This window comes from Equus caballus, chromosome 3 (genome assembly GCF_041296265.1).
Source record: "Equus caballus isolate H_3958 breed thoroughbred chromosome 3, TB-T2T, whole genome shotgun sequence".
NCBI classification, from domain to species: domain Eukaryota; kingdom Metazoa; phylum Chordata; class Mammalia; order Perissodactyla; family Equidae; genus Equus; species Equus caballus.
The window spans coordinates 57,442,223-57,460,206 of NC_091686.1; the positions used below are offsets into that span (position 1 = coordinate 57,442,223).

At 38.5% G+C, this 17,984-nt stretch overlaps 1 protein-coding gene and 1 long non-coding RNA gene across 12 annotated transcripts in view; one reads left to right on the forward strand and one right to left on the reverse strand.

The window, feature by feature from the left end:
* Positions 1–1,508: 1,508 nt before the first annotated feature.
* The window catches only part of ARHGAP24 (Rho GTPase activating protein 24), a 719,869-nt gene continuing 703,393 nt past the window's right edge, over positions 1,509–17,984 (reverse strand). For all 11 annotated transcript variants that reach the window (XM_070263497.1, XM_070263500.1, XM_070263498.1 and 8 more), the window contains 2 exons: positions 8,328–9,405; positions 1,509–3,237 (listed from right to left, as the gene is read on the reverse strand). In XM_070263497.1, coding sequence (XP_070119598.1) covers positions 2,994–3,237; positions 8,328–9,405 — 1,322 coding nt within the window. In that variant the 3' untranslated portion in view covers positions 1,509–2,993. The remainder of the gene's footprint in view (positions 3,238–8,327; positions 9,406–17,984) is intronic.
* LOC111771752 (uncharacterized) lies at positions 6,973–7,926 on the forward strand. Its single transcript, XR_002805662.2, has 2 exons — positions 6,973–7,222; positions 7,785–7,926. It is a non-coding gene; the product is annotated as an uncharacterized lncRNA (long non-coding RNA).

The window sequence follows — 17,984 nt, forward strand, 5'->3', positions numbered from 1 at the left end:
TATAGATGAAAAAACTGAGGCTCAGAGAGGTTAAGTGACTTGTCATTGTCCTGTATCTTGCCTAAGGCATATTGAGATACTCATCTTAGTGTGTCTGACTCTGTTTCCTGCAATTTCCACTCTACCATGCTGCTTCCCAAAGTGCTTCTCATTTGGTGAAGCAAATAGTCAAATGTGGGAAAGCCTAAAAGGGATATATGCAAATTAGAAGCACCAAAGGTAACTAACTCTGCATTGAGATCCTAGGAAGCTTCACAGGGGAGCTGACATTAATTTGGCTCTCAAAAAGAGATCGTTAGAGTGTGCCATATAGAAGAAAGGCAGTCAAGATGGACACCACAATAGAAGATGGAAAGTTCCAGAGGCATGAAATGGCATGGCAGGTGTCGGGGGAAGGGCTAGAAGATGAGAATGAACCTGTGGGTCAGAGTCCTATGCACTATGTGAAGGACATTACCCTGTGGGTATGTGAGCGTCATCAAATGTCTTAGCAAGGCCATGATATGGTCAGATGGGTGACTTTGAAAGAGCAGCCTGCAAAGATGAAAGTAGAGAAGAGGTACTGGAACAAAAGCGGCTAGGTAAGATGCTTTCATCAGAAGATGAGGAAAACTGGTTAAAGAGAGCAGATTACGAAGGCGAGGATGGGTGGAATAGACAGTAAGTGGTGAGTGAATTTAAAGGTGAAGAAGAGGGCAGAGCAGAGAAAAATAACAAACATTTATGGAGTCCTTCCTGCATACTTGGTGCTGTGCGCAACCTTGACACAAGCCACCACATCGATACCACATAACAAGTCTATGAGGGGAGGGTTTTTATTATTCCCACACTACAATAAAAACTGATGTGCAGAAGGTTCAGTAACAGCTAGCAAACTGTAGAAAATTGAATTAGGCAGTTTGACTGCATAGCCTTTGTTTTTTACTATTGCATCATACAGCTCCATGGATGAGTCCAAGGTTTTCCTTAACTAAGATAGTGGCTGGGAAAAGATGAAAAGGTATACAGAAAGAGCTACTGAGATCAGTTTTGCACATTTTGAGTTTGAATTTCCTGTAGGATATCCAGGTCGAAGTATCTGCTTAAAGAATTGGACAGAGGAGGTTGGCCCTGTGGTCTAGTGATTAAGTTCTCTGTCCTCCACTTTGGCAGTCTGGATTCATGGGTTTGGATCCCAGGCACAGACCTACACCACTTGTCAGCCATGCTGTGGTGGCAACCCACATACAAAATAGAGGAAGATTGGCACAGACATTAGCTCGGGGCTAATCTTCTTCAGCAAAAAAAAAAAAAAAAAAAACAAAACAGGAAAGAGAGAAAAAGGAACTAAAGACAAAGAAAGTGTTGCTATGTAGATAGTGGTTGACACCAAAGGAGCACGTACGCTTGCTCAGTGAAAGATATAAACAACAGCAGGATGGTGACAAGGATGAAGACTTTAAGGATCACTCTCCCCATCGAAAATCAATAAATGCACACAAACATGGAAACCTCAAACAACACAAAGCCTGTAAACTCAAGTAGTCTTTATTTCCAATTATGCCTTTTGTGACTTTTTGTTCTAGTGTGAGAAAGATTTATTTTCTGGCTTGTCAAAATCATTGCCTTACTGAAGTGTGAAGAACTGTTCTCCCCAGACTCTAGCTCCAGAGAGCCCTGGGCACCTCTAGCAAGTTTGCATGACTGGTGTTCACAAATTTGTCAAAATCGAACCTTTAAGCATTCACGTTTTAGAATTTATTGTGAACGAATGTTTTCAACAGGGAAGAAAAATACTGTAGAAATTAGAAGCAAGATAGTTGAGTGTGTTTCTTCCAAACTTGTCTCCTTCTTCTGGTCCCCTGCCCGTCCATCCCCTCGCTCTTGTTGCAAACTGCCCTCGCCTGCTGTCGTGCAGACAGCATCCCAGAGGACAAGGGAACAGGCAGCCTGAGTGAGAGAAAACTGTCACTCTATGGCACACACTCTAGCAGTTTAACTGAGAGGGACACAGTAATGCTGTTTCATGGCTGGCGTTCCAGAGTGCAATTGTCGGGGGAGGGGGGACAGAGGTTTGAGGGAATGACAGGTGCTCGTGTGGGCATGGGTTAGCAAGCATTGTTTCCCAACTTGCAAATGGCAGGGAGACTTTCTCCCATAACCAGCCAGCAGTTACAGAGACGGGCCAGAAGGTCAGAGTAATTCAAGGCATGACTGGTTAAATGCTTTTCTTTATCATTTTCTCCCCTCTAACATGCTTCTTGCATAGCAGACACACATCTGTGGAACAGGCAAGGCAGCCAAGGGGGCTTGAGAAGGGGACTTTTTTTTCACACAGTCCAAGACTTCCTATGTCCAGTCACCTCACAAAGAAAACGAGCAGTGTCAAGGGAAGAATTTAAAGAGCAGTTCAAAGGTTCCTGGTGATTCAATGTATTTTATAAAATTATTTACATTTCTCTTTTTGGTCATGGCAAGGTCTATTGGCACAAACAGCACGGCCACAAAGTATTCTTTTGATTTTAATAACTCATCTTATATATATATTTATATTCATATATCTGCTTATCTTCATTTCCTCAGCAAAAAGGGAAATAAAAATATTGATCTATAAAATAAGCTGATGATAACACAATGCCAAAAATAGCTTATGTTAAGTGCAAGGGGTGAAGCTTGAAAGCAAGCTAAATTGCAACAACATATTGATTTAACATTTTAAATACAAGACTTGCAATAAAATAATTCTTGAGATATGCTTCTCATTTTTAGTTTACTTTTTAAAAACTACTCTATATACACATATCCAGTTGTAACACTTGACAGTAGCATTATGGGGCATGATATAACTTTGGTACACATTGCGGATATAGATGGTTAATGTCTGTAAATGAGATTCCTTCACCAGTTAGAGCACTGTACAGCCAGGTGACCAGCCACCTGATCCCACAGAATATTCCCACTGGAACCCCCCCAGTCCTTCCCAGATCCATTGGAGACAGCGGGAGAAAGCGGGCTCACTGGATCCATATCGTGTTTCCTCTCTCGCTTCTCCTGGGTTCCACTGTCAGCTCTCCAAACGTGGAAAAAAACTGCTCCATTTCTTTCTGGAGCATGTCATTTCTTTTCTCGGCATCTTCTTTTGCTCGCTCGGCATTTCGCATTTTGATTTCTATCATTGTGAACTTTTTCCTTTCTTGATCCAGTTCATCGTGGAGGCTCATCATTTCTGTTTCCAAGGTCAAGTTTCGCTGTTCTAAGCTACAAAGGGTGGGGGAAAGAATAAGAGACAGGTGATTTTATTCATTTGACATGCAAGAGGGATACAAATATTTTCTGAACTCTGTCTCTGCCATGCTTCGGAAATTAAAATGAACCCTTTCAAATCCGTGAAGGAAAGTCCAATGACTTAAAAGGTGTTATTTTGTTGCTGGTTTATTTTTTTGTTTTTGAGGAAGATTAGCCCTGACCTAACATCTGCTGCCAGTCCTCCTCTTTTTGCTGAGGAAGACTGGCCCTGAGCTGACAGCTGTGCCCATCTTCTTCTACTTTATATGTGGGGCGCCTGCCACAGCATAGTTTGACAAGTGGTGCATAGGTCTGCACCCAAGATCTGAACTGGTGAACCCCAGGCTGCTGAAGCAGAATGTGTGAATTTAACCACCGTGCCACTGGGCTGGCCCCTGTTGCTGTTTTTTTTTTTTTAATTCACTAAGATGGTTTACTACCATTTTAATAAGACCTCATGACCTCACTCAGAAGTACTTAGTTGTCATTTCCTAGTGATTGAATGAATGTCAGCACAGAGAAGCCAGAGACCAGTGTCACATAGTATAGAATGGCCGAAGCAGGAGGCAGCCCAAACCACAAGGCTTCCTGGATCACTGAATGTAAATTTGGTTTTACTAAAAGAAAGGGGGAAAGTTCGATAAAGTTGGAAGAAAAAGAGAGCAATCATATTTGCTTTCTATTAAAGGAAAAGTAATAGTGAAAATGCCACTGTTAGATAGATTAAGTCCACTGCTAAGAAAGGACTTCTCTGGGACATATATAGAGTCCTATCTTATAAAAGCAGTAGCAAAAGTAGCACGGTACATTGACGGGAGAAGTAGAGATGACGTGTGTTGAATAAGTAATCCACCCGAGGTTTTCTGACCATGAGATCAACCTAACTAGCTAGTTAGCTGCAATTCTTACTGCCTGCCAAGTTGTTACTATATCTTGAGATCTCTAGATTTCTCACTCTATAGACTGAGAGCTGTATTCTTTTGGACAATTGTATAATTTTAGATAACTTCCTTGAAAACAGTGTTTTCTCCATAATCACTAAGTTCCAAAACATAATTTATTGTTGTTGCTCAAAGAGGAGTATTAAGCATTTGTTTATTCTAAGATGTATGTTGGTAATAATAGATGACTTTTTAATTTCTCCCACTCTGAGCCAGGTCCCAGGGCATGTTTAAATTTACCATGCACCTGAAATTTGAAAGGTAATGTGTGTGTAGCTCTCAGAAATCTAATTATTTTAATAACAATTTTCAAATTAAAATCTCACATTTTTCTGTTTCGGAATAAGGAAGCCTCATATGTTGATATTTCATTCAGATAAGAATACTTAAAAATGAATCTGCTCTCCCTTTGTAAGCAACTAGAATTGAAAAAATATAAAATACTTTACAGTCTGTAATCAGTTTAGATGGCTATTTTGATCACACGATCATATATTTATTTAACAACCTGAGAGTGTGCTGGTTGCCACCCAGAATTATTCTACAACATATTCTCTTTGCTTTCTAAAGCTATTTATTTTAGAACTGAAAATGTTGAAAGGAATTCAAGTTTAAATATGATGGAAAACAATCCTTTAAAAATATAGCTTGATACATTTGTATGTATCAGGCACTTGTATGAAACTTCCGGGAATCTAAAGGACTGAGTTAAATACAGAAGGAAGCCCTCCCACTGCAAACACAGAATGATGCTGGAAAAATATATAAGAAAAATATTTTTAAAATACATTGCCGAGAAATAAGAGAGCATATTGAGGTATCAGACCTGAGGAAGAAACTCAAATTTAAAACAGCAAGTGGAAGCACACGTAGAGTATTGGTCCTGGATGGAGGACCTAGAGACTGGGTTTTTATTTTTCACATTGGGGGATGAGGCCTCCAGTATAAGAGAGGCAGAGAGCCAAAGTGATTCAACTGACAGCTGGGAACATCAACTGTCTTTATGAAAAAGGGACTACAAAAACTCTACTAGTGGGCTGGGAGAAGTGACAGAATTGAATCAGCAGAAGAGAAAATTAGTAAACTGGAAAACAGTTCTGAGAAGAATTACCCAGAATGCCTCACAGAATGAAACAGATAGAAACCTAACATAAGAAAGAGAGATAAAGAATGGATTAATAAGGTCCAACATACTTTAATAAGGGTCGTAGAAAGGGAAAATTGAGAAAATGGAGGAGATGAAATAAACAAAAATATGATGGATATGAATATTCTCAAATTGAAAAATATGTAAATCCCCAGATCAAACACTAAAACAAAGTTTGAACATTAAAGAATGGAAAAGACATGGTAGGAAGTTACTAATCAAAATAAAATATATCTGCCATAAAAATATAGCAGTATTAATATCAGAAAAAATAGACTTTTGGCAAAAAGCATTATGATTAAAGATGATCTTTACTTAACGATACAAGGACTAGTTCATCAGGGAGATATAAAAAATTCTGAACTTTTAGTCACCTAGTAGTAGCCTCAAATTATTAAATATAAAGTATAGCAATTATAAGGAGAAATTGATAAATCCACAAAAATTAAGAGATTTCAAGACATCATTCTCAGAAACTATAGATGTATGTGAAAAAAATTAGAAGTAATGTAAAAGACTCGAATAGCTTGATTAACAGACTTGATGTATTTGTCATATATAGAACTCCAAACCACTAATAAGAGAATAATTAGTTTTTACCAGACCAAATAATTGATATCATGCAAATAAATTTCTCTGACCACAATACAATAAGTTCAGAAAATAATTTGGAGGGTAGGAGGACACCAAACTCACACGTTAAAAAACTAAAAGACATATATATCAATGACTGATAAAGTAAAATATCTATGTATTTATCTATCATCTATCTGTCTATCTAGTTATCCAGGTATGTATGTGTGTATGTATCCAATCTCAATAGTTGTGGGATGGAGTTAGAAGGAATTGAAAGAGAAATGTGTAACTGTAAATAGGAATGATCTAAAACTAACTAGAACAGTCACCTCTTACATTTCTGTGGCTTGGGCACGTGGCAGCTCCTCTGCCCTGCTTTGTTGTGGACCTCTCCCTTTGCCTCTCAGGTGGGTAGGAATGCTACAGTGAAAAGACTCATTGAGATGACATTCTGTCGGAAAGATCTATGATTTTATCAAAGTCTCCCAAATGCACCATAGACTCAGAACATAACTGCATCATCAATGTTCTCATAAATGAATGTGTACATCTGCACATCAGTATCATTCAGAATGATAACTTCTTTCCCAACCTAACACGAGTTTAAAGTGCTATCTCTTGCTTCACAGCGCTAAGTCCTAATTTACCATCAGGCATTGGCAGCAGTTCAGAGTTCTGGTAGCCAGTGGTTCCAAAAACCGCATTCAGAAGGAAGCGCAACCTTATAAGATGATAACACCATTTTTCTTCTTATTTAAACCTTCTGTCACTTGCCATTACATAGAAAACTTCAAAGCAAGTTTCCATTCAGTGAAGTTTACAAAAGCTACTTTCTAAAAAAGTAATGTTTCAATCTAACGTATTTTTGTTTATATTTACCATGGCTCTTGAAAATATGTATCTTCCAGTCTGATAATTGACAAATGGATGGAAAATATATTAAAATAAATTAAAGTCCACTATATATGTAAACAAAGAAAGAATTTGGGGTTTGGAGCCATGAAAGCAGCTGAAGCAAGACAAAGATAGTTATTCATGAGCTATGAGGATTCTAGAACACCTGTGCAGGAAAAGGTCCACCAAGACACACAGCCTGAAACTGGAACTCAGACCACTAAAGGGGCTGCTTTATGCTGAACTGACACTCAGGCCTTTTCCTGACTTGAGCCTAATGTTCTCTCCCCTGCACTGCACTGCAAGGAGGACAGAAAAACAAGCAGCTTTGTAATTTCCATGACCGTGGTGAAAACGTGGGGTGTGGTGACTTTCAAGTTTCCAGCACAAGGCTATATTTGTGAGTCCTGGGCTCCATTCTCTGTACTCCCGCCTCTCGAGTTCATGGAGCGTTTGACAGCTAGGGGCCCTGTGAACACAGGACGCCCCCTTATCTTGCCTGGTTGCTCCCCTGGAGAAGTTGCTAAGCAACCTTCCTTGGTCATCTTATGGGAAGATGTAAACAGAGAAAAATTAGGTTTTAGCATAGCTGCTAAAATAAATCATATTTTTGGCTCCCCATTTGGGCTACAATTTCCCTTGTCCATATGAATACACTTCACGTCATCGCTTTTCTTAAAAACCTTCACGGAGTCCAAACTCAGAGTAAAAGCAAAAGGCTTAAAATGATCCCTGAGGCCCTGTCACTAGGCCCAGTTGCCCTCTCTGAGCTCCGTGCCCGTCCCACATCCTGGCATTCCCACTTGCTCTTCTCCCAGGTTTCTGCACAGTTTCCTCTTCAACCTCCTAGAAGGCTCTAGATTTAAAATTACACCTCACTAACCCTTCTCTCCCCGCCTCCCTGCTTTAGTCTTCTACTGAGCATAGGATCTATTTTCTTATTCGTCTGTCTCCTCCAGTAGACTAGAAGCACGTTCCACAGGGGCTGAGTTTTCGTCTCTTTTATTCACTGCTGAATCATCAGGAACTGAGCCTGGCAGAAGCAGACACTCTCTCAGCATTCAACGATTGAAAGAATGAAAAATAAAGGTGTGTTTATATCTACAACTTTTCTTTACCCTCATTTCATCTTCCTCTTGTCAATGAAAACTGGCTCCTTATTCTCCCCTTCCCTCACAGCCCTCTAAAACAAACCTATATATTTAATCATAACAAGAGAGAGCATTATTGAGCACTTATTCTGTGCCAGGCACAATGTTCAATGATTTCTTACATGCTTCTCAGATAAATGCTACTAGTATTTAAGTTTTTCACATTAAGAAACCAAGGCTCACAGAGATGAAGTGAACTCTCCCAAAGTCCCACAGCTTACAAATGGTGAAGCTAAGACTTGAACTTGGGTCTCTGACTCTGGAGCAGTATATTAAACCCTCTGTGTGAGCCTGCCCCACAGTAGGGGCCTGTTGCACCCTCTCTGGCAGTTACAAGGTCCAGATTTTCCTCACCTCTTTATCCTGGACTCATACTCTATCTTCTGTTTGGTCATTTCCTGTTTCAGGCTGGAAACTAAACTGTGCAGTGCACTGTGGTTGCTGCTGTTGTTGCCCACAAATGTCTCACTGTTGTCGCTGCTGCTGGTGGCACGACTACTTCGACCGCCCACACTCCTCCGGTCACTTTTGTTTTCATAGTCCCCAGGGTGGGAAAGGTCATCTTGTGGGGGCCCATCCAAAACAGGGTCCTCAAAATTCCCACCATAAAAGTCTTGTTCTGGGCAGGTGGTGGTGGAGGAGCGACAGGAGTTGGAGTTCTCAGGGAGAGAGATTTCACAGGAGGAAGTGGACCAGGTGGCGCTGTCGACACTCTGTTTGTCATCAAAGTTCATCATGGAGAACTGTTGATGGACATTATCATAGGTGGAGAGCCTGTTGTGCTGGCCTGACTCTCCTGCTTGCTCTTTCTGCTTGTTGTCCCTCAGGGTCACATAGCCATTGGGCAGCCAGCTCATGCTGCGACCGTTCATGGGGTTCCCAAGTGTGTCGGTGCTCAAAATGCCCATTCGCACCGTTCCATTCTGCACACTGTGGGTGCCCATTTTGGTACCAGAACTCTTCAGTGAAGAGGTCCTTCTGGCCTGTAAGCTCCCATTGGGAGTGGTTTGGGTTTTCTCAAGACCCTCTGCATTGCTGCTGCTGAAGGACCCATTGGTGACTATTCCACTGCCCTTATTGAAGGCGGGATTCTTCTTGACCATGAGAGGAGGGCTCCTAGAGACATCCAGTTTGTGAACACTGTTTCTTGGGCTGTTGGTTTTGCTGCCTGGTAGAGCTGTAGGGGATCCATTATCCATGCTGCTTCTCTGGGGAGACTCGGACTTGTCCCAAGAGCACCGCCTACCAGGACTGTCCTTGGTATTATTGTTCTCCTTGTTCTGTAGCTGACCCATGGTGGCTTTCTTCTGAATTTCATTGTTGTTGTTGCTCACTCCGTCTTGGGGCTTGGTTTGCAGTTCTGCATCTTTGGGGAAGAGGCGATCATGTTTGCTAATCATCATTGACATCAACTGCTGGACCACCACTGTGCCTGGAAGTGCACAGAAAACAGTAGTATGAGTGAAACAGTAAAACAGTTTTGATTTATTTCCCATTTTGAAAGTTACTTTTAAAGAACCACATTCAGGTGAACATTCAGCATATTATTAGCAGTGCTGAACTATATTTTTAGTGATGATAATAGTAATAGAAGCTGAAATTTATTGAGCATTTACTCTGTGCCATGAACCATACCAAGCATTTTACTTTTGTTAGTTTAGTTGGGTTTTAAAACAAATCTAAGAATAGGTAGTTATTATCACTGTATTGTAAATGTTACATAACTTGACCACAGTCACAAAGCTATTAAGGAGCAAACTCAGGACTTGAAGGCTAGTTCCAAATACTGGGCTCTTAATCACAACATTTCTTGCAAATTTGATACTGAAGCACGAGAATCTTCCTTAGGAAGAGGTCACTGCGACCTCTCATCTGACAATAGCCGCAAATAATCAAGACATTTTAGTGGCATCTCTAAGTGGAACCCTATACAATCTCTAGTGGGTATATGGTCTGTCTTTCTAATGTAGCAAAACAATGAGTTTCCGTATGACTTTTGTTCACTATACAAAAGCTTTAGGGCATTTTAACTGACCTCAAACAGAATGGTATAATAAAAGCCTCTAAAAATCCTCTCCTCCATAAAAGCAACAGAAAAAAATGTTCTGAATCAACATTTTCAGAAGTCTGGAAATTAATTAAAGGCTTGTTGCAATTTGGAGAACATTTATTCAAGAAAAACGGTTGAATCTCAGTCAGAACAGCAAGCTCTGGGTGTTTTAACTTTCCCTGTTCCCATCTCCTCTCCCTAGCTTTGCAGTAGCCTTGAAAACCAACAGCCCACAAGTACAGTGGGAACCAGCAGTATGGCAGCCTGTGGAATGAGCAAAACAGGACTGAAACTCCTTCAAAGCTCCATTCCCAGAGTATTGTCATTGTTTGACCTGTTTGGTGGTTCTCTCGATGACCCCTCTCATGATCATGTCTTTACTTGATCTGACTAGGAATTCGACCATTGTGAACAGCATTTTTCTCAGGGGCATTGGTCAAAAGTAATGAGGGGCTCGTTTATTTAACATCATAGCTGCCTAAAGCAGAAGATAACAGGTGGGACAAACAATAGGCTAACCAAAAAGCTTAAAGGAAAAATCTGAGAAACAAGATTTCCACAGAAGGGTTTGAAAAGCTCCAATATATTCTTGGGAATCTAGAATATTACACGCATGCTTCGGGTTGTGTGCGCAGCCAGGGTAATACACATGCTCAGGAAAGAACTGAGAAGGCTCTAGTCTCTCACCTCTGGCTCAACTTGAGGCTCTGCACAAGCAGAAACTGAAGGCCAAGGCAGAGTTGTAAACAGCCTGGCTAACTGTCAAAGGTTTTCCACAACATGCACACAGAGCACGTTGGCAAAGAATAGGAGACTTATTGGCTCTAGGCATTTAAGAAAATCTTTGTCTAGTCGTCAGGTAACAACTAAGCAAACCAAGCAGAGACTTCACTGGCCAAATATGGCAAAGAACATAGAGTTTATAAAATTACTCCAGAAAAGTCACAAAGCCAACAAACAACAAATCCTGGGGAGGGAGAGAATCCAATATCCAGAGTTCTCACATTATTATATTGTTAAAAATGTCTGGTTTTCAACAAAAAATTATGAGACATGCAAAAAATTAAGAAAGTATGTCCCATATACAGGAAGAAAACAGACTCTAAGGAAGCCCAGACATGGTACTCCCTAGACAAAGACTCTAAATCAGCTATTTTAAATGTGTTCTAATAAATTAAGGAAATCATGTCTAAAGAAACCAAAGGAAAGTGAGAACAATGTCTCATCAAATAGAGACTATTAATATAAAGACAGAAAATATAGAAAAGAACCATAGATACTCTGGAGTTGAAAGATACAATAACTTAAATGAAAAGAAAGTCAGCAGAGGGGATCAGCATTAGATTTGAGCAGGCAGAAGAAAGAATCAGCATGTCTGAAGATAGTCAACTGAGGTTATCTAGTCTGAGGAACAGAAAGGAAAAGGAATGAAGAAAAATAAACAGAGCTCAGAGACCTGTAGAACACCATCAAACATACCAGTATATGCATAATGGTAGCCCCAGAAAGAGAGTAGAAAGAGAAATGAACAAAAAGAATATTAAAAGAAATAGTCGCTAGAAATATTTCAGTTTGATGGAAAACATGGATCTATACATCCAAGAAGCTCAGGAAATTCCAAGCAAGGTAAATGCAAAAGGATTCACACCTAGACCTGTCACAGTCAAACTCTTAAACCAAAAACAAAGAACACTGAAAGTAGCAAGAGAGAAGCCTCATGTATAAAGGATCCTCAGTAAGATATACAGCTGATTTCTCATCATTTGTTATTGCTAGAAGGTAATGAGATGAAATACTCTAAATGCGAAAAGAAAGACTGTCAAGCAAGAGTTTTATATCCAGCAAACCTGTGCTTCCAAAATGGAGGAGAAATAAAGACATTCCTAGATAAATAAAAGCTGAGAGAATTTGTCACTAGCAAACCTGCTCTATGAGAAATACCAAAGCTTCAGGGTGTTGTAAATGAAAAGAAGACCTTCAAGAATGAAAACAATTCTCCTTCCAGAGGGAAATACCGCAGTTCCCATTTGATCCTCATATTTTCACTATGCACTGTAAAGTATGAATTAGAAATCAATACTTTATAGGTTTCAAAGAGTAAAAATAACTCAGACAATAGTGGATAGAAGAGTTGATTTACTATTTAAAGCAGTAATTTATTTAAAAATCAATAGATTTATCAGGGTTTATGGCATATTAGCTGAAATCTCAAAATATATTTTCACATTTTCCTAACTGACATACAAGCTGGATTCCCACCCCTTAAAACTGGCTGCCACCATTAATGAGGCTTCTAAACTAGTTTCCTAACTTAAGTATAGATTTTATTCATGTACCTACAATAAAGCTGTATAGACTAATGCAAACCACTAATCATCTTTACTTTGGCTTGAACTACATTAATTTGGTGTGTTAACTGGTTTTGTACCATGTTGACAGAAGCTCCTAAGCATAGTCTCTGATAAATAAATACAGGGAATAACTTAAATTTCAGTTAGTAAATGTAGTTTCTATATAAAATACTTAAAAGAGATTTGGTGAGGAAAATGATGACAAGGGCTTTTGACAATGCAGATGCATACTGAAACAGCTGCTAATTGATCGGCTGTCAGAGAGCAGAAACCTGACCTGGGGTGAGGTCACTCTTTAGCTCACCATCTGGGCAATATAATTCAAAATCAAATTTTGAGTAGGAAAAATGTGTTATATCCATCTACATTCTGCACACTTCTGTGATGATCAAAATTTATAATATATTTAGATCAAGAATCTGAAATGTGCCAGGTCTGATGCTGGATCAAGGTCGCTCAAACATTAATGTTCATAAAAATGACCTGAAGACTCTATTACAATGCAGATATTGAGCAGGCCATGAGATTTTACATTTCTAACCAGCTCCCGGCTGACACCAGCGATAACGGAAGAGTAGCACTGACATCACCTGAAGCTTCAGAACCCACTGCAGACCTTCTGAATCAGAATTTGCATTTCAGCAATATCCCCAGGGGATTCCTACATATGTTGGAGTTTGAGAAACACAGCAGACATGTTTCACCTACGTCTTCTAAATTAAGTTTCTCAAAACCCTGTGAGAGAGGACTTCACATTTTTAGGATGAGAAAACTGAGGTTCAGAGAGATTAAGCTATCTGCTCAAGGCCACATCCATCACAGGTGACCAATGTGAAATTTAATACTTCATCTTCTTACTCCAAATCATGCACTTGTCCTGTTATGTTTCAGCTCTTGCAAATTTAAACTGTAGTGGTAGCAAGTAAACATGGGGTTGTTCTAAATAAAAAACAAAATTAAAAAACAACTATTTACTGAATCATCAGTTATTACAGAGTTGTGGAAGAAAAAAGACTGAATGAAATTAATTGTATTATATATCTATCTGTCCTCTTTTAGTAACCTCTGAATTTATCATTCCTATTTTCAACGTATGTAGCAGTGAATCTGATAAAAAGATTTTAGTATAGTTAAAATGGCTGTCAACACTGTCACCATTATGCACTCTGTTTGAAGACATGTGTATGTAGTTCTATTTCACTATTTGCCACTATGACAGATACATGTTCAAAGGTTAGCAGTCTCCATTATATATGACTCTGCCTAGTACTTTGGGGAAATGGAGCTTTTTCCCATCACTGGAATATTAGAGTTTGAAGCATCACTGCTTCCCATCATAGCTGTGAATTGTGTGGGGCATTTAATTAATTGAAGAGCGATATCCCCAAGGTCTCCATGATGAGTGTGTGAACAGCCATACCAAAGTGCACCTGCCACAATTACAGAGTGAGTGTCAGCACCCTAGAGATTCAGAAATTTCTTTCTTCTATCTTGGGAGGCTTTGCTTTCCTCTAGTGTCCAGGATAATAAATGACAATGATCCCTTGAAAAGGGACTTTCTTTCCATTTTTATAGCCATTTAGGACAGACTAGCTTGATAGTAATGATGGCAATATGCACTATCTTTTGTTCCTTCTTATTCCCGCCACTCTGTCATTCTCTGCCTTAGAATGCTGATGAGATATATGAAGGCCAAATAATGAAGTCAGCGTGGCTATAATCACCAGTCCATTCGAAAGAGTCCAACCAGATTCAGGAATCCCACTGTGCTACGTGATCTAGCAATTCTCCCCAGCTCATATAATTTTATACAGGAGATTGACTTTAAATACCATATCACAGGTACTTTTCTTCATAAGCATTGGATAAGAATTCAACTTTCCTTTAAAGGTACCTAGGCATTTTAAAATACACTTATACAAACACACATATATAATATAGATATAGCATAATTCTATTAAATGCAGTTTCAATTTATATTTTTTGCAATGAATAAGCTTGTGCATGTCATTTTGCAGGTGTGCAGACATCGGTAAGATATTTGGTGAATTTTGGTAAGTGATAATCCTGGAAACACTACATAATCATGACAGAAAATTCCTGGGTGTCCCCGTAGTCAATCACCTATTCCCACCTCCCACCCATGGCAACTACTGATCTGCTTTTTGTCACTATAGTTTTTCCTTTTCTAGAATTTCATATAAATTGAACTATACAGTGTTAAGCATTTGTGTCCAGGCATTATTCAATTAGCATAATACTTTTGATGTTTATTCATGTTGCTACATGCATCAGTAGTCCAATCTTTTTATTGCTGAGTGTATTCCATGCTATAGATGTACCAAAATTTGTGTATTCACCTGTTGATGAACAATAGATTGGGGCTATTATGAATAAAGTCAATATGAGCATTTAACTGCAAGTCTTGAGTGTACACATGTTTTCTTTTTTGTTGGGTAAATACTTAGCACATTGCTCATGGGGTCTTATGGTTAGTATACACTTAAGTTTATAAGAACCCGCTGAACTCTTTTCAAAATGGCTGTAACATTTTGTATTTCTACTAGCCAAACTTGGTATTTTCAGGCTTAATTTTATACTTTGTAGGGGATGTGTAGCAGTATCTTATTGTAGTTTAAATTTGCATTTCCCTAATGACTAAAGATGTTGAACATCTTTCCATGTGTTATTTGCTATTTGTCTGTCTTCTTTGATGAAACGTCTATTTCAAATCTTTTGCCCGTTTTTCATTGAGTTCACTGTCTTATTATGTTGTATGAGTTCTTTATATATTCTTAAAACAAATTCCTTAATCAAATATTTGACTTGCAAATATATTCCCAACTCCTATGGCTTGCCTTTTTGTTCTCTTAAGGATAGCTTTTGAAGAGCAAAAGTTTTAATTTTGTTGAAGTCCAACATCCAATTTTTTTAATCGTTAGAGCTATTCGTGTCCTAGTAAGTTTGACTAACTCAAGACCATAAAGATTTTTCTCCCATGTGTTCTTATTTATAAGTTTTATACTTTTAGCTCTTACATTTAGGTCTATTATCCATTTTACATTAACCTTTTGAGTGATGTGAGGTAAGAACTGAGGGTTTTTTTTTTTAATGGCTATGTAATTTTTCTAGCATCATTTGTTGAAATGACTGTCCTTTTCTCATTGAATTAAGTTGGTTCATTTGTCAAAAACCAAATGATGACATATGCGTAGATCTATATCTGTACTCTCTGTTCTATTCCTTTGGTCTATATGTCTGTCTTTATATTGATACCACACTATCTTGATTATTTGTGGTTTTATATTAAGTCATAAAATCAGGTAGTATATTTCAACTTTGTTTTTCCATTTCAAATTATTTTGACTAGTCTAGATAATTTTTATTTCCATGTATAGTTCATAATCAGATTGTCAACTTCTGCAAACAAAAATCTTCCTGGGATATTTTCATGGGAATTATCCTAAAACTATAGGTCAATTTTAGGAGAATTAATATCTTATTGATACTGAGTTTTCCAATCCTCGTGAACATGCTGTATTTCCCCATTTATGAAGTTCTTATTTAATTTTTTTCATAAATGTTTGGTAGTTTTCAGGATATATGTCTTGTACATGTTTGCTTGTACAAATTTGTCCCTAAATATTTTGCATTCGTGAATATTGTTCTAAAATGATATTTTTGCTTTCAATTTCTAATTGTTCAATATTAGTATATAAACCATTGTATATATTGTGAAAGGATCATCACAGCAAATCTAGTTAATATACATTGCCACACATGGTTACAGAAAATTTTTTCTTGTGATGAGAACTTTTAAGACGTACTCTCTTAGTAACTTTCACATATGCAATATACTGTTATTAACGATAGTCGCCATGCTGTATATTACATCTCTAAGGCTTACTTATTTTATAACTGGAACTTGTACCTTTTGACTCCCTTCGCTCATTTTGCCCACCCTCCACCTCCCACCTCTGGTAAATACCAATCTGTTCTCTGTATCTATGAGCTTGGTTTCTTTCTATGTAAATCTTGCATACAAAAGATTAATTCCTTATAAAATTAATAAATTATAAATTAATTCCTCAGAAAATGAATCTCAATTAACCAAAAACAGTATTTTTATTTTTTCATTTTAAAATTAAAAATGATCACTTTGGGGGTCGGCCCCATGCTCGAGTGGTTGAGTTCACGTGCTCCACTGCGGCAGCCCAGGGTTTCGCTGGTTTGGATCCTGGGCACGGATATGGCACCACTCATTAGGCCACGCTGAGGTGGCATCCAACATGCCACAACTAGAAGGACCCACAATACAAAATATACAACTATGTACTGGGGGGATTTGGGGTGAAAAAGCAGAAAGAAAAAAAAATGATCATTTTGATTTATTTGTGAAAGGACAACAATACTAAAGTTTAAATATTTAAACTTTTCTCCACCTCCTCCTTCCCCCCAACATATCTGCCACATTCTAACTTGACTTCACACTGGAATCATCCAGGTAGCTTTAAAAATTTTGATGCTTGAGTCCCATTGTCAGAGATTCTCATAAAACTGGTCTGAGGCGTGGTTTTCAAAAATCTGCATTTGTGATGCTAATATGCAGTCTGAGGAGGGAATCACTGTTTTAGGGTAATTCTTATTTTTCTATGTCATCTGCAAGTCCAATTTTATATAAATCAGGATAATGAGTAAGGAAAGAGGAGAAAATTACTTGCAAAAGTAAAAAAAAATTGAGTACATCCAGAAAATAAGGACAGACTGAGGGAGACAAGAACATAACTAGCATGTATTTGGGAGGTTTTGAGGGGCTAGAGGAAGGCAAGGAAAAAGAACTGAGGGCATTTTATACGTACTGAGTGAAAGAGACAGAGAATAGTACAGCACTTTAAAATAACTTTCTGTACATTAATATTGCAGTCAGATTTGGTGTTTTCTCTAGAGACCACAATAAAACATCTAATTTGTTTTCAATTATTTTTGGTTGCAAGAATGCTGTTTCTTTAAATACTGGCTCATGCTGAGTCTGGGCCAAGGAGCAGCTGAGTGGCATATGGTTTCTATGATCTGTGAGGTCTCCTGAAAGTTTGGTTGCTGTGAAGCAGTTCCCCCAGGAGCCTGGTCAACTCTGGGTTAAGTGAAACTACTGAACTCCCACGGAACTGAGACCTTTCATGACCTCAACAAATGAAGACAACAGATGAGATTCTTTTGCTGCTCCATTTTTTCCCTCCTCCTTGCAAAAACCTATTTGTCTACTTGTACACCTATCCCTTGCACATGTTCTCACCGTGTTTAGAGAAAATTACTTTTCTCACTGGGTATCAGGTTTCTTATGAACAAAAAGAGGCAGTGGACTCCTATTGAAGTGATGTTCTTCAGCACCCTAGGAAACTCAGATTTCAGGATTCTGCTTCTTCCCAGAGCACCTTTGCTTTCTTCTGTTGACAATATTGACAGGAGGTGAGGGGGGAAACTATGTAATTTTGAAGGATTTCTTCTAAAACAGCAACAACAAGAATTAAAACAAACAAATAGACAAAACCTAAAAAACACTGACTTCTAGGAAGATGGTGGCAGCACAGTATTGAATCTCCTAAAATCTCC